The sequence below is a fragment of the Cicer arietinum genome, chromosome 4 (genome assembly GCF_000331145.2).
Source record: "Cicer arietinum cultivar CDC Frontier isolate Library 1 chromosome 4, Cicar.CDCFrontier_v2.0, whole genome shotgun sequence".
Classification (NCBI taxonomy): Eukaryota; Viridiplantae; Streptophyta; class Magnoliopsida; order Fabales; family Fabaceae; genus Cicer; species Cicer arietinum.
Genome location: NC_021163.2, coordinates 23,839,414 through 23,855,151, shown reverse-complemented (window position 1 = coordinate 23,855,151; position 15,738 = coordinate 23,839,414). Strand labels below are relative to the sequence as shown.

At 31.4% G+C, this 15,738-nt stretch overlaps 1 protein-coding gene across 1 annotated transcript; it reads left to right on the top strand.

The window, feature by feature from the left end:
* The first annotated feature begins 239 nt into the window (after nt 1-239).
* LOC101489622 (large ribosomal subunit protein P2B-like) lies at nt 240-2,294 on the top strand. The gene is made up of 3 exons (XM_004497556.4): nt 240-438; nt 1,029-1,255; nt 2,118-2,294. Exons 1-3 carry the CDS (start codon nt 351-353, stop codon nt 2,142-2,144), a joined length of 342 nt encoding a protein of 113 aa, XP_004497613.1. The 5' UTR covers nt 240-350; the 3' UTR covers nt 2,145-2,294.
* Nucleotides 2,295-15,738: the final 13,444 nt, after the last annotated feature.

Here is a 15,738-nt window from a genome sequence, read left to right as displayed (position 1 = left end):
AGAAAAATTCTCTATTAATGAGTCTCAAACAATGTATTTGCCACAGGGATCTCTACATTCATGTGAAAATTGATACCCTCAAAAAGGTAGGAGGGGCGTGTGGACTGAAAAAAGGTAGGTGTTAAGAGTATTCATTTTAAAATTGAAAAAACCCAGTCATATTTCTCGGCCCATAAAATGGTCCATCCAAAAATATAACACGGAAACCTATCAAAGCCCTAGAACCCATTATCCAAAACCCGAGAGAGAAAACCCTTGAAATCTTTAGTTTCTTGAGACAACCGTAACATAACTCACTGCGTTTGTGTCGCTTCATTCTCTTTGCACTTGAAATCGCCGTTGGCACAAAGATGAAGGTTGTAGCTGCATATTTGCTTGCTGTGATTGGAGGCAACAACAGCCCCTCCGCAAAAACCATCAAGGACATTCTTGGTTCCGGTTAGTGCCGTCAATTCGTTCTCTTTTCTTTTGTTTTTTTTTTAATTAAAATTATTTTGTTTGAAATTCTGTCGACAATTATTTTTAGGGTTTTTGATATTGTTATGCCGATGTTAATTAAATTATAATAGTTGTTAGTCTATGAAACACCGCCACAAACACTGACATGACACTATCCCTAACAGAACATTGACAATACGATAATAGTTTGAAAATTATAAGACATTGAATGTAGCTTGGAATGTCGATGTCTTTCGCAGACACTAGACACGCCTTCAATCCATAGTGTTGGACATGTTGGTGCTACATATGTTATTGTGTATGAAGCATGGACATGACACTAACACGCAGACACTAATGAAAATTTGAGAAAATTAATTAATTGAACATAATCAATATGTCTCCTTTGATCTGTCTGTGATATGGAGGTTATTGTTTGGCCTGATTGATTTTTAATGATTTTGGGGAATCTTCTAAAGGGGTTTGGTTAGTTGTTTATACAGCAACATAAATCTCAAATCGCATTAATTTATTGGGTTTATCGATTTGAAGCTTAACTGACAGTGAAATAGTGAATTTTTAATGTGCAGTTGGATCAGAAGCCGAAGATGAAAGGATTGAATCGTTTTTGTCTGAAGTTAGTGGCAAAGATATAGCTGAGATTATTGCTGCTGGTAAGGAAAAGTTGGCATCAGTGCCCTCTGGTGGTGGTGCTGTTGCTGTTTCCGCTGCACCTGCGAGTGGTGGTGGGGCTGCTCCAGCAGCTGCTGAGGCAAAGAAGGAGGAGAAGGTGGAGGAGAAAGAAGAATCAGATGATGTAAGTTTTTTTTGGCCTCTATGATTTTTCATTTGGCGTATTGGTATTCTGATTATGCCATTCTGTGTATACACTAGATGTGGTTTTAAACATGCAGTTAGTTGATGAGACCATTTGAATAATTAAAACTGTATGTTTTGCACTGGAAAAGGTTTTTACTTTCTAGTTGGTTGGATTTCATCAATCCTCTGTAGTTAATAGCAGTTGCTATAACAATGTTTCATACTGAAGCAGCTGTTGGCGATGCACAAAACCCTGTTGTGTTACATTGTTTAGTAGCAGCTGTTGGCGATAAATAGAGGCGTCTAGGCGTTACCGAAAACTGAATTGCATTGCATTTTTAAGTAGACACTAAACAGCAGCCACAACAGTGGCATTCCTTTAAAACCCAAACCAAAATATGCCCTCAACTTTTAGTTGTTCGATTCCCTCAACTTTTTGGTCATTTCACCCTAAAACTTATTTGCTTGATGTTGTGTATGAATATTGGTAACAATGAACTTTGATTATTAGCTTTAGAAATGTTTTTATTTTGTTAATACTCTATGTTTGAGCTCTTTTATTTCATTATGTGTATGGTATCATGGTATATATTTCTTGTACTGTTTCGCTTAACTTTGAAGTAGTGGCCATATTGTTACCCGCTATACCACTATAGTGTTCTGGAGGTGGGCTGCCACTCCACTATCTGTCATTACCTAGGATCAATCATATGGTTAAGGCCCCTTGCTAATTACTTTTTGATATTTTTTAGTTATACATATTGTCTTGCCTTGAGATTTGTGTGTGAATTACAAGTATGAATGAATTTGGCTAATCTGATATTTTCTAACTGGTCTTCAACTTTTTTCTTTTGTTGCAGGATATGGGTTTCAGTCTTTTTGATTAATTCTACAGTTGCTGTGTTTATTGAAGTTTTGTTCCAAAGAGTTAAGACTAATTGGTGTGATTTCATGTTAGTGATAAAAACCTATATTGGATGAATTCAGTTTGATATTTTAGTTTCTTAATGTTATGATGGAGTTATATTTTGGAAGTAGCTTATTTCTTGTTTTACTTTTTCACCAGACATTTCTTTTGTTAGTTGCAGTGCAAAAATGATAAAACTATTTACTTTTAAGAGAATTCAATTTCTCTAAAGTGAAGAACTAACTTTATAGAGTAGAATGTGTATCAATAATTGATAAACAAATCAAAATAGATATTGTAGATACCTCCTAACAAATCAAGAGTTTCTTAAAATAACAACCTTTAATTTTTTTCACTACATTTCTCACTAGATGATCCAAAATCCTTTTATGAAGCCAAAACTTGAAACTTACCAGTGATATGCTATTTGTGCTTTGTCAGCGTTAGCATTCTACAAATCAATGTAGGTATCCCAGCATTATGCCTTCCCAACGGCACTATGTTCACCAATATTTGAGAATCACGCTCAACAACTGTTGGAGTTATGCAATCCTGCCAAGCTAGCTTCAATCTTATTAACATTTCCTACATTTTAACAAGTCACAATTGCCCAGCGTGAGACCGTAGTCACTAATCTCTTAACCACTATTATCATCATACTCAAGGTCTAAAAGCAAAAAATAATATATCAATTTTGTTAAATGTAACTTAGCTATTTTTGAATTTTAGCGGATCTTTTGAAATAACATCTACACTTTGGCTTTGTTTGGTAAAATTGAAACTTTATATCCATTTGTTAAAATTAAGTTATAAAATAGTTGATAGATTATAAGTGGTACTTGATAAGTGATAAGTGGTATGTAGTTCATAAGTAATAAGAGAAATGTGATAAGTGGTAGTTGATAAGTGATAACTGCTATGTGATACGTGATAGTTGATAAGTGATCATTGATAAATGATAACTGATTAGTGATAGTTAATAGCTGATAAGTGATAAATGATAAGTGATAGGTGATAAGTGATAGGTGATAGCTGATAATTGATTAGTGATAGTTGATAAGTAATAAGTGATAGCTGATAAGCGATAATTGATAAGAGATAAGCAATAACTGATAAGTGGTAAGTGATAAGTGAGAAGTGATAGCTGATAACTGATAAGTGGTAGTTGATGTGATAGTTGATAATTGATAACTAATAAGTGATAGCTGATAAGTGATAATTGATAACTGATAAGTGATAGCTAATAGCTGATAAGCGACAACTAAAAACTAAATTCCAAGATCTAGTTTCCACTTATCAACTATCAGCTATCACTTATCAACTATCACTTATCAATTATCACTTATCAACTATCACTTATAACTTATCAGTTATCACTTATCAATTATCATATATCAATTATCAACTATCACTTATCAATTATCAACTATCACTTACCACTTAACACTTATCATCTATCACTTATCAATAATATGCTATAACTTATCAACTATCACTTATAAATAATATACTGAGTTTTTTTTGGAGAAATAACATATTGCATATAAGAAAGAAATACTGAAGAACATACACAAAATAGTGATAAACAACGCTTATGAAGTCATCCGTCTGAAAGGCTACACTTCTTAGGCCATAAGGTATTCAATTGCTAACTTGGCCTAATCCATTACTAGGGACCAAATAAAGATTCGCCATGTTTCTGTTCTGGCTAAGGGATTTTATGGCATTGGTGATTGTTGAAGTGTTTTTGAGCTTGCCGACACAGCTTGGTAGGGGAGGTGTGCTTGGTGTAACCAATGTGCACATGAATGAAGAGGAGGAACAAAGGCTTAGGGACTCAGCTAAAACCATATTAGAGGTTCATGCTCAGTTGGGTCTCTGATGAAACCAAGTAGATTGTCATGTGTCCTCAAACACTCACTGATGACCATGTGCCATCAAAGTAAGGTGGTCTGTATGATGACCCTCCTTCAGCAATGTACATATCTTTTGACATTTTTCTTCTAGATCTTTTTCTCTAACACTTGTTAGGTGTCCAACTTTAAAGACCAAGCTCTGAAGCCAATTGAAGTAGCAATGTCAATTTACAAGAAATGGGGGTTTGAATTGTAAATTCACCATTTTAAAAATTCATGTTAAAAACTTAAGAAAATAACTCAAGATTGATCTTGATTGTGAAAACAGAAAAAATGAACATTATTGGTTTTAACCAGAAAACGGAGAAAGTTCTTGGTTATTTAAAATCGGTAATTCAGTTTATGTATTTAATTTGATAATCAATCATACTGAAAGCAAATAGATAAGGGAAGAGATATCGCACAAGAATATATTTTGGTTCACCCAACTTGGGTACGTTCAGTCCTCACAACTGTGAAATTTTCTACTAAGTGTTCAAAACATAGAACCTTCTTGGTTTTGCAGCACCTAGCTTAGATCAACCTTGATATGTTACAAAGTTAAAACCTTTCCACCCAAAAAGGAATTCAATCAGGTCACCCTTCAACCTTGATAGGATTTCTTACAATCTACCCAAACTATATTAAACTCTTATAGTTCAAGTGTTACAATAATGATGAGATTGTTTTGTTAGAATCTGAGAAGGCTCAACAATTGTTTGAGTTCTAATTCTTTGACAGAAAATAACACGAGAATGATTCTAAGAATCGAATGGAAAAATTAGAATTGATTCAATGTTTGTGAGTGGGAGAAATTCAAGTATGATTGAAATGAGTAATGAATTTTCTTAGTACTTGAAGCTCTCTTTTTTTCTTGAGCATTGACCTTCCTTTTATAGGCTTTTAGGACATTTAATAATGGACAAAAGAGTTGTTGGTAGTGCTCTGTCAGTTTTGACCAAAACCAATATATATGAATACAAGTTATTCCAACTTTGAACACTTTGTGAAATCTGTTTGACTAGGCTTTTTTCTTCGTTCTTGATCAGATTTCTTTTGTGTTTAATGATCCTTTATACCTCATATATATTTGTTGATGATATTGCTTCGATCTGGAGATTTGTTTATACCAAAACAGCTTGGAGAATGATGACAGTCTGATGGAGAATGATGTTGAAAATTCTGAAGACCGATGATCATTATAGAGACTGTTATGAACATTCTGGAAATTGATCTGATCATTCTGGAGACTGATGAGATTTTTTTGCATATTGATGTTATCATTCTGGAGATTGATGCTTAACATGTTGGAGAATGATGTTAGCATGCTGGAGATTAATGTTAACATGCTGGAGAATTATCAGAATGTTGTCAAGAATGTTCTTCGTTCTTGACAGACAAGTTGGAGAAGGTTCATATCTGTTTGGTTTGGCTAATTCGTTATCTTTTCTCTTTGTGATTCGAGTAGTTTCTTTAAATATGATCATCCCAGTTTGTTCCTTGCCAAATGTTGATGATATAGATGTAAAATCCAGAGGCTAAAACTTCTTTTAACTAGTGGAGATTGATTGTTCTTGAAGTTGTGTCGATCATTCTTGAAAGTGGAGAACATTCTCCGTTTTTCAGATTTTGTTAAGAATGTTCTCCATTCTTGTTTGTTCAGTTTCTTGCCTTTTTATGCTGATTTCTTTGCTTTGTTTAAATCCTATCTTTAAATTAATACACTCAAAAGCACAAGTTAAATTGACATAATATTTAGAATCATAATTAACATTCTTAATTAACTTTTTGTTTGTTTTCATCAAAATATTAAATTGAGATTTGGTCTCAACATGACTCTCAAGAATACATGATCACATTTTCGAAACTCAAGAGCCTTTATTCTTTTGTCATGTTAACTTTTTTGCCAAGTTTGGGACTTCTTCATATTTTTTGGACTATCTTAGTTCATAGTACAACATTTTCACTGAACTCAAACCAACATAAGGGTGTCTTACACCTCCTCCATTATAGAGCTTCAAATGGTGCCAATCCAATGCTAGAATGAAAGCTATTGTTATAAACTCTATGCGAGGTAAGAGATTATCTTAGCTACGCTCTTACTCTAAAACACAAGCTCTCAAAAGGTATTGTAAAGACTTAATGGTTCACTCTGTCTGACCATCTGTTTGAGGATGATAAGTATAACTTAACCTAAGTGGCTCCTAAAGCTTGATGCAAGCTTTTCCAAGATCTTGAGGTAAATCTAGGGTCTTTAACAGAAACAATACTAGACTGGACACCATGTAACTTCATTATCTCACTAATATAAAGTTCAGTCAACTTCCTAAAAAATAAGTAATATTAATTGCAATGAAATGATCAAACTTGGTTAGTCTGTCCACTACAACCCATGTAGAATCACAACCCCTAGGAGTCCTATAACACTCAGGAGTATCAGGCATGCGCACAACTGATTATCGCAAAACGACATCAACAACAAGAATTGTGGGGGGTGTGATGTGATTGATAGACCTCTAATATACATAATGTATCTTGGGTTCCATAGCTTGCTAAGATAATTCATTGTGTGTTAAGTCTTATCAATATAAGACTTAACATGATATTGTGGCAAAATCTCTAGAGCACTCATGAGTACTAGGCATGCACTTGACCAATTAGCGCAAAACATCATCAACAACAAGAATTGTGGGGGTGTAATTGTCGAGGCAAAATCCTAAATTAATGTTTTGATGATAACTAAACACAAGTTAATTAAGACTTATAATTATGATTCTAAGTGTTTTGGTATTTAACATGTGTGTTTGAGTGTATTAATCAAATATAGAATCCAAGTAAAGCAAGAATAAATCAGCATGAAAAGAAAAATCTAAACAAACGAGAAAAGAGAACATTCTTGACAAAATCTGGAAGACGGAGAATGTTCTTCAGGTCCAAGACTGATCATCTCAGCCTCAAGTCAATCAATCTCCACTGATTAAAAGAAGATTCTGCCTATGGAATTTACACTTATATTACCAGTACTTGAAAAGGAACAAATAGGATCTATTCTAATCAAAGAAACCATTCGAATCACAAACAGAAAATGTCATGAATCAAACAAGTTCAAACAAGTCTAAACGTTCTCCAACTTGACTACCAAAGAATGTTGAACGATCTTGAGATATACAAAATATACAGATTGATCAGGAACACATCCAGAATGATCAAAAACTAAATCTCTAGGTTGATTATCAATCTCCAGGATGTTCAATACTAAGTCTCCAGATTGATCATCAATCTCCAGAATTTTCAATAAATATTCTACAACAATCCATAATTATTCTCCAAGCTGTTTTGACAGAATCAGAACTCCATATCGAATCAATGAGATCAACAAATATCTATGAAGTATAAAGGATCATTAAACACAAGATAAATCTGATCAAGAATGAAGAAATCAGTCCAGTCAAACAGAACTCAAAAATGTTCAAAGGCTGAAATATGTTTAATCATATAAATTGGTCTTTGGTCAAAATTGACAGAGCACTACAAACATATCTTTTTGACCATTATTAAATGTCCTAAAAGCCTATAAAAGGAATGCCAATGCTCAAGGAAAACGTTGAGCTTCAAGTACTAAGCAATTCATTACTCATTTCAATCATACTTGAATTTCTCTCACTCACATACATTGAAGCAGTTCTGATTTTCCCATTCTATTTCTAGAATCATTCTCGTGTATTTCTCTGTCAAAGAATCATAACTCAAAAAAGTGTAGAACCTTCTCAAATTATAACAAAACAATATCATAATTATTGTAAAACTTGAACTATAAGAGTTTAGTATAGTTTGGGTAGATTGTAAGAAATCCTATCAAGGTTGATAGGTGACCTGATTAATCTATTTCTGTGTGGAAATGATTGAAGTTTGTAACAGATCAAAGTTGATCTAAGCTAGGTGCTGTAAAATCAATAAGGTTTTTTGTTTTAAACACTTAGTGGAAAATCTCACAGTTGTGACGACTGGACGTAGCCTAAGTTGGGTGAACCAGGATACACCCGTGTGTGGTATTCTTTCTCTTATCTCCTTATTTATTAAGTCTAATTAATCATTTAAGTTAAAAACATAAACTGAATTTCTGATTTTAAGCTAACCAAGAACGTTCTCCGTTTTCTGTTTTCTTAACCAAGATCATTCTTGAGTTGAATTTTTAAGTGTTTTCAGTAAATTTTTAAATAGGAAGATTTACAATCCAAATCCCCCTTCCTTGTAAATCGACATTGCTACTTTAATAATGTGATTGATAAACCTCTAATATACATAAAGTGTTTTGGATTTCATAGCTAGTTAAACTAATTTATTGTGTGCTAAGTGTTATCGGTCTAAAACTGGTTCCATAGCTTGCTACACAAATTTGATGCATTACCTCCATGATATTCACCTAGGAAATATCATTTCAGTCTTTTCTTTTTAAACTTTTGAAATGTGTTGGAGATTGTTGTATATTTTATATTAGACTTCAAAAGTTTAATTAAATTGTGTTTCATATTTTTAAGTGAGAAATATTGCAAAATATTTGATAAGAAAATTAATAGTATTTGTGGTGAGATTTGACTTGGTCCATCCATTTATTCTTATTTGTTGTGGACTTGGTACAACCTCACTTTCACCACTTGGCCAAACCCACTACTCACACTAGTCCTTTTTCTCTCATGAGTCTGTTCTCTCTAGTTCTTTTTCTCTCATCAGTCTACTTTATCTCTATTTATTTGAGAAACTGACTTATCAGTACACTTGAAAAATCTTTCTACTTCTTCGATTTTCTTAATTTTCTTTCTTGGTAATATATTCTTGATTTTAGAGATAATCTCTTATGTTTCTGTAATCTTCAATTTTGGGGAATGATTTGTTGAATCCTAAGAGATTTTTGTCGATGAGGCGGATAAATCCTTAAAGACAGTGACTTCGTCACGTCTCAAATTTTATGCAACTAATCATTTTTTTGCAAGTTTAATTAGAGTTGTTGATGGAAGATGTCAATCGAAGTATATTGGTGGTTAATTTTACTACAATTTGACTGTGGATATAAGTATATGAAGATTGGAGGTTTGTAGTTGTTGTTACAAATTGTAAGTTTGATTTCGTATTTGGGAGATATTTAATCTCAATTTAGTCTCCACAAAAAATACTAATTTAGTCCTCACAATGTAGAAAAGTACCAGTTTGATCTCTTAAAGTTCAATAAATTTAATATTTTTATGATTGAAGAAGAAAGTAAAAATTAAAGAAAAATTAGCGATATTCAAAGTTTATATTTTTGGATTTTGTTTTAAAATTTAAAGATCAAATTATTTCCAAAATGTTGTTGCAGGGACCTAAATTTCCTCTTATTTTTGTTTACAGTACACATGTGAATCATTATATGGCAGATGAGTTGTGACATAATCTAGTCAAAGTTCATAGAATAATAAAATTGATTAGGAAATTTTTTGACAAAAAGACTAAATTGTCTCAGTTTATTTTTGTCATTATTAAAAAGGATTTTTTTTTTGTCAAGGACTAGTTTATCATTCATGTTTTTTGTGAGGGATCAAAATATTTTTTTTTAAATAATTCATTTCTCAAAAAAAAAAATTACTAATATACCTCCTTTTGAAAAATATATACCAAACTACTCTATTTTTGAAGAAATGGGGATGTCGTGAATTACAAATGAGACTTTTTAAAGGACATCTCATTTTCCAATAGTGATTTCGTGTTGTTTTTTAAAAAAAAAAAAATAGAAGTTGTCTTTTGAATATGAACTATATACTACCCAAATTTTTTATTTTTGCTTTTTAATCAATGTCCAACGCAACATAACAAAATCAATGTTATATACTAACACCGTCTGACACTCAATTGTCTCCTCACACTTATACTCATTCACCAGATCAATCAAACATGTTCAGAGGAACAATTTAATTTCGACAACCAACAACAACAAAAGAAGACAATCGTCGACTATCCGCCACATCAAGCAAAGAGGCATTATTGTATAACATGTTCAATACTTGTTATAACACACATGAGTCAACTATCCAGTTACATAATAACATATCTCAACAAAGCTTTTAGATTCTAAACTTTGAGAATGCATATACTTCATTGAATCAAATATACAACTAGACTTAAGGTCAAAGTAGTTGTTCTGGAACATTTCCCCCTCGACATTCTCAAGAAGATGAAGATAAAGAAGAACAAACACATGATGTATCAAGACGTCGTCAAAATCTCGTACGTGTGAGAAAACCTTGATAATATGGTACTCGAGGTTACCTTCAACATTAGTTTTATCGCAACATCTTTAAAAAGTCTTTTTTATTTGTTTTTTTAATCAATTTTAATGAAATATATTATTATATTATTTTTTTCGTTTAATGTTTCATAAAAAAGTATTAAAAAAATGAATAGTATAAAGTCTCTTTTCAAAAGGCGACTTCTATAATTTAAAAAAAAAAAACATGAAATCATCATTGAAAAGGAGATGTCATTTAACAAGTCTTCTTTGTAAACGATGACTTCTCATTTTCTCGAAAAGTATGATAACTTGGTATATATTTTTTGAAAGAAAATAATACTGATAATTTTTAAATAAATAAAAAATAGTTATTTAAAAAAAACCTCAATGGATTTCACCCATTAATTTATTTTAGAAAATAAATTAAGTCAAAGTTTGACTTATTTATATACAAATTATATTATTTGTAACAATGTAACTGTATATTTTACATAGAGAAAGGGTAGAGGTATGTTACTCAAGACTCATGAGTGAAGAATATGCAAAGTATAAAGTCTATCAAACTATGTGAACATGTAAGAGTGAAGCATCAAATAAGCACTAAACCATTTAATAACTTCATAAATAAAACTTTATTGTGTTATAATAAACTTACACAAATTTACACAAGAAATCAAACATGTGATGGTGGTGGTGTCATATCCTCAGAAGGCCTAGTTGAAATATTCAATTTTCTCACTTCTACTATTATCAACAAATTTCAAGCTTCCATTATGAGACCCTTTCTCTTTCTCCTTTGAGTTCCATTCAGCCAAATAATAATCTTCTTCTGTCACATTTTTAGATGATGGACCAAAAAACATGCCACCCCATGGGGGGAAATAGATTAAGCATATTGGTAAGGTGCATATTATGATCATGACACCCATTAGAGTTAGTCCTCTTTCTTTTGAAAATCTTGATCCTTTGAAGAAACATTTCCTCGTCTTCCTCCTGTCATTCCTAATATCACCCCCTAAGGACCTGGGGATGCACATATTCATGCAAAATTATTAGAATCTAAGGAAAAGACTTTAATGACATATAATTTTTCTTTATAGGCAAATTTTAGAAATTTAGATTCTCAGACGTAACATGACAATGAACATATTAATGCAAAATTATTAGAACTCTTTTTTTTTATATAAAAAATTTAGAGTGAAGTGATGATAATTGAGTCTTATGTAGGGAATACTTTAAGATTCAAAAAATACTACAAAAGAATTTATATTTATCTTCTTCCAATAGTATAAGCGGAGTTCGAATTCAGCAACATACAGATTAAAAAGTCATTTGAACTAAGAAAAAAATTTATTAGCATATTATATAATCTTTTTTTATAGAAACAAAACGTTTGCAATTTAGATTTAGTGATCATTCTACTGCTTGCAATTACAGAGTTTTGACTTTACATATATAGTATGAAATCAAAGGTTAGGGATTAGTTTCACAAAAGAAAAGAAAAATGTTAGAAGTAAATATTAAACTATGAACCTCCTCCATGATATTTCTCCCTAACTATTGACTTATTCCTTTGAGTATATTTATTTGGGTTAGGCTAAGAGATTGTATTGGAATCTATACTTAGCTTTGGAATCATTTGTAAGTCAAAACAGAACTGTAGCTGCTAAATAGAGGCGTCTAGGCGTTACCGAAAACTGCAAAATGCATTTTTTAGTAGACACTAAACAGCAGCCACGATAGTGACATTCCTTTAAAAACCCAAACCAAAATATGCCCTCAACTTTTTGTCGTTCGATTCCCTCTACTTTTTGGTCATTTGAGCCTAAAACTTATTTACTTGATATTGTGTATGAATATTGGTAACAATGAACTATAAGAGAATTCAATTTCTCTAAAGTGATCACTTTATAGAGTAACATGAGTAGTATCAATAATTGATTAACAAATCAAAGTAGATATTGTAGATACATCCTAACAAATCAAGAGCTTCTTACAATCACAACCTTTAATTTTTTTCACTTTACATTTCTCACTAGATGATCCAAAATCCTTTTATGAAGCCAAAACCTGAAACTTACCCATGATATGCTATTTGTGCTTTGTCAGCGTGAGCATTCTACAAATCAATGTTAGTATCTGAGCATTATGCCATCCTGCCGAGCCAGCTTCAAACTTATTAACATTTCCTACATTTTAACAAGTCACAATTGCCCAGCTTGAGAACTTAGCCATTAATCTTCTAACCATTATTATCATCACACTCAAGGTCTAAAAGCAAAAAATAATATATCGATTTTACTATCCCCACCCCCATTTTGCTACTCACACCATATAAATTTTTCATAAAATTGAAATATCCAAAACGTTCTTTCTTTATTTGTCTCATTCTTTAATCTTAATTTTTATCTTTTTTCATCGCCATCACTCACATTATAACTCATTCATAATTCACATTATAATTCATATTCATTCATAACTCACCTTACAATTCATATTCATTCATAATTCACACCATTCACTTGTAACTTACATCCCATAAATTTCCTCTTCATAATGTGATTAATTAAAGTCACCAACAAGGTACATTTATTGATTTGTGTTTGAGTTTGTATTATTTTTATTCAAAATCTGAGAATTTTTGTGATATGAGTTTACATACGTTGAAAATATTACATTGTCCGTAAACTTAAATAATTTATTCATACATGATCTGCTTTCACGAGATAAAGTAGAATATTGCACATAAAATTAAATCATGTATTCATACGTGTTTTGTTTTATGTACGAGATGTAATTTAAGAAATTATAGACGATATGTAAATATAGTTCACTTACAACTACGTGAATTGAATTCATGGTATACAATAAAGTTTAAGTATTTACGAAAATGTACACCTAAGTGATATGAGTTCATGTGGTTTGCTTGAATTCAACTCACTTAGTTTTAAAGAATGAGGCAAATAAAGAAGGGACACTTTAGATATTTTAATTTTATGAAAAATTTATGGTGTCTATAGCAAATTAGGGAGTGTGGGTAGCAAAATTGATAATATATATATATATACTCTATTTAAAAAAATTTCATATATGCCAAAAATTTCAATCCTACGACGGGAAAGCTAGCTAGAGGTTTCCTACAACTACCATCCATGGATGGTGGATGGCGATTCTACTTAAATAGAAGGGGATATATTTTTATAATTTCTTATAACTAATTGTTTTTGGACTTGGCTTCTCTAAAGCGTGTTGTTTATAAAGTACAAAAATTATCGAATGATATTTTTCATGTACGTATACATAGTATCAATAATTGTTATGTTTGTTAATTAGTATTTGACAATATTTATCAAGATTCATTGACGTTAATATATAATTTTTTTCAGACAACAAACATAGAATCGCCAATAGATGGTAGACGTTCATCTGAGTTTAGCTACCAACCAGATGATCGTAGAACAACATTATTAGGGACTGATTTGATATTTTGATGAACTTCTATGTTTGATGGAGTTGTTTTGTATGTTTAGCCACTCCAATAATGGTTTGAATATTTAAACAACTTTATTTACTGTTTTAGTTAACTTCAATGTATGAAGGTGTTATTTCTTTTGAAAAAATTATATAAATTGGATTTAGGTACAATAGTTATATAATTATGTATTTAAATTATGTGGATGATATTTATGAATATTTTTTATTTCAAATTATTAGACTTGCGACGGTTCAAACTGTCTCAAAATAAATATAGCGACGATTGATAACTGTCGCAATTTTTTAGAAACTAATAAATTTGAGTGTATTTAGCTACGGTTCTAAATATCGCAAAATGTATATTGAGGTGTTAGAAACCGTCACAAAATGACCTTGCGATGCACGAATCTGCGACAGTTGTGGAACCATCGCAATCATCCATTTTGAGGCGGTTATAACCATCGCAGGTGTGGCTTGCAACTCCAAATTAATTTTGTTCTTGTAGTGCCCATCTACCATTAGACAACAAATGTAGTTATTTCTGGATAAAAAGGAAAAGAAAATTTGTAGCGAATATAACAAAGACTCGAAGAAAATCTTTATTATAGTGAGAACATAATTAGGGTGTCGTTTAGACTTTATGAGCCGTAAATGAAAAAAATTGAGCCAACATCTTAATCACATTTCGATCCTGCAAAATAAGGAAACTTAGTTTATATTTCAAGATCTATCAATCTGAAATTTTGTAGTACGAAGAGTGATGTGATTCTTCCTTCTTGATCCCAAGTTGTTACCACTCAAATGTAGTATATTCGGGAGTTTAGAGGGGAGGTTGAGCAGAGAAATTTGAAGAAAAAAAGGAAGACTATTTCAATGGAGGATTTTTTGGAGTTTTGATAAATTTTTCAAATCCAATTTATATTATTGTAATACTCTCAATATTAAAAAAGAAATAGTAATCCTAAGCATTTATTTATTATTCTGTACAAAAATACTCTAGAAAAAAATTTGATTGGTTTGATTTGTACCTGAATATGAAAAGAATAAAAATCAAACCAATTAAATAATTTGAATTAATTATGGTTCTGACAAGAAGACCGGCATTATCTTCCAAATGGTTTCAAGAAATTCCTTGTTCACAATGTTTGTGAGTTGGAACTTCGGATGGACAACAAGACTTATTGTGCTAAGATTGCACACAATGTACCCACAAGAGAAAGGACATATAGTTGAGAGAGCTGCACAACTTGATGCTGTTGTTACAAACAAAACAGCCAGGCTCACAATCTAGGAGGATGAATAGTTTGAATCTATTGGATTTTTGTAGTGACTTGACGCTTCCTATGTACAATTAACATTATGTTCTTGATATTTCAATTGTGTCTCAATATAACTGTTAATGTTCTTCTGCAGTTTGCGAACCATATGAAGAACAAAAAAAAATTGGATATTCAATTTTGTCGAGACATTAATTAGTTTGTGATTACACTTTAAATAAAAAAATTATTGGCACTTATTATCAATTAGTGACACGCCTTAAAATACACCTCTTGTATAAAACACTTTCGTTAAAAAGCACAGTTAAAGAGTTTTGAAAAATAATAATAATGATCATGAGCTAAAGTCTACCAAGGATTGCAGACAAAAAAAAATAATTAGCTAGAATAGAAAGAAGCATTTCAACAGAAAAAAACAAATTAACAAGCGGAACTAAAAAAAAAAAAACAATATGCAAACCAAATGGAATTTAGGTCTTATTTCTAAGAGGTTTATTTTTTGGTTTTTAACTTGAGGTAGAAAACCCTAAAGCATATCCCACGCACTCATATAAACCAAAGAAACACAATACAAGTTCCCTATGATATATAACCTAGAGTAAATTGCAAGCAATACAGATATATTCTGTGCAGTCACCAAGCAATTTGTCCTTTCCAAAAATATCA

Excerpts from the sequence above, each read along its gene's own strand:
- LOC101489622 (XM_004497556.4), top strand. The coding sequence starts at position 351 with ATGAAGGTTGTAGCTGCATATTTGCTTGCTGTGATTGGAGGCAACAAC. Across the intron at positions 439-1,028 it reads CAAGGACATTCTTGGTTCCG|TTGGATCAGAAGCCGAAGAT; the intron begins GTTAGTGCCGTC and ends TTTAATGTGCAG. Across the intron at positions 1,256-2,117 it reads AGAAAGAAGAATCAGATGAT|GATATGGGTTTCAGTCTTTT; the intron begins GTAAGTTTTTTT and ends CTTTTGTTGCAG.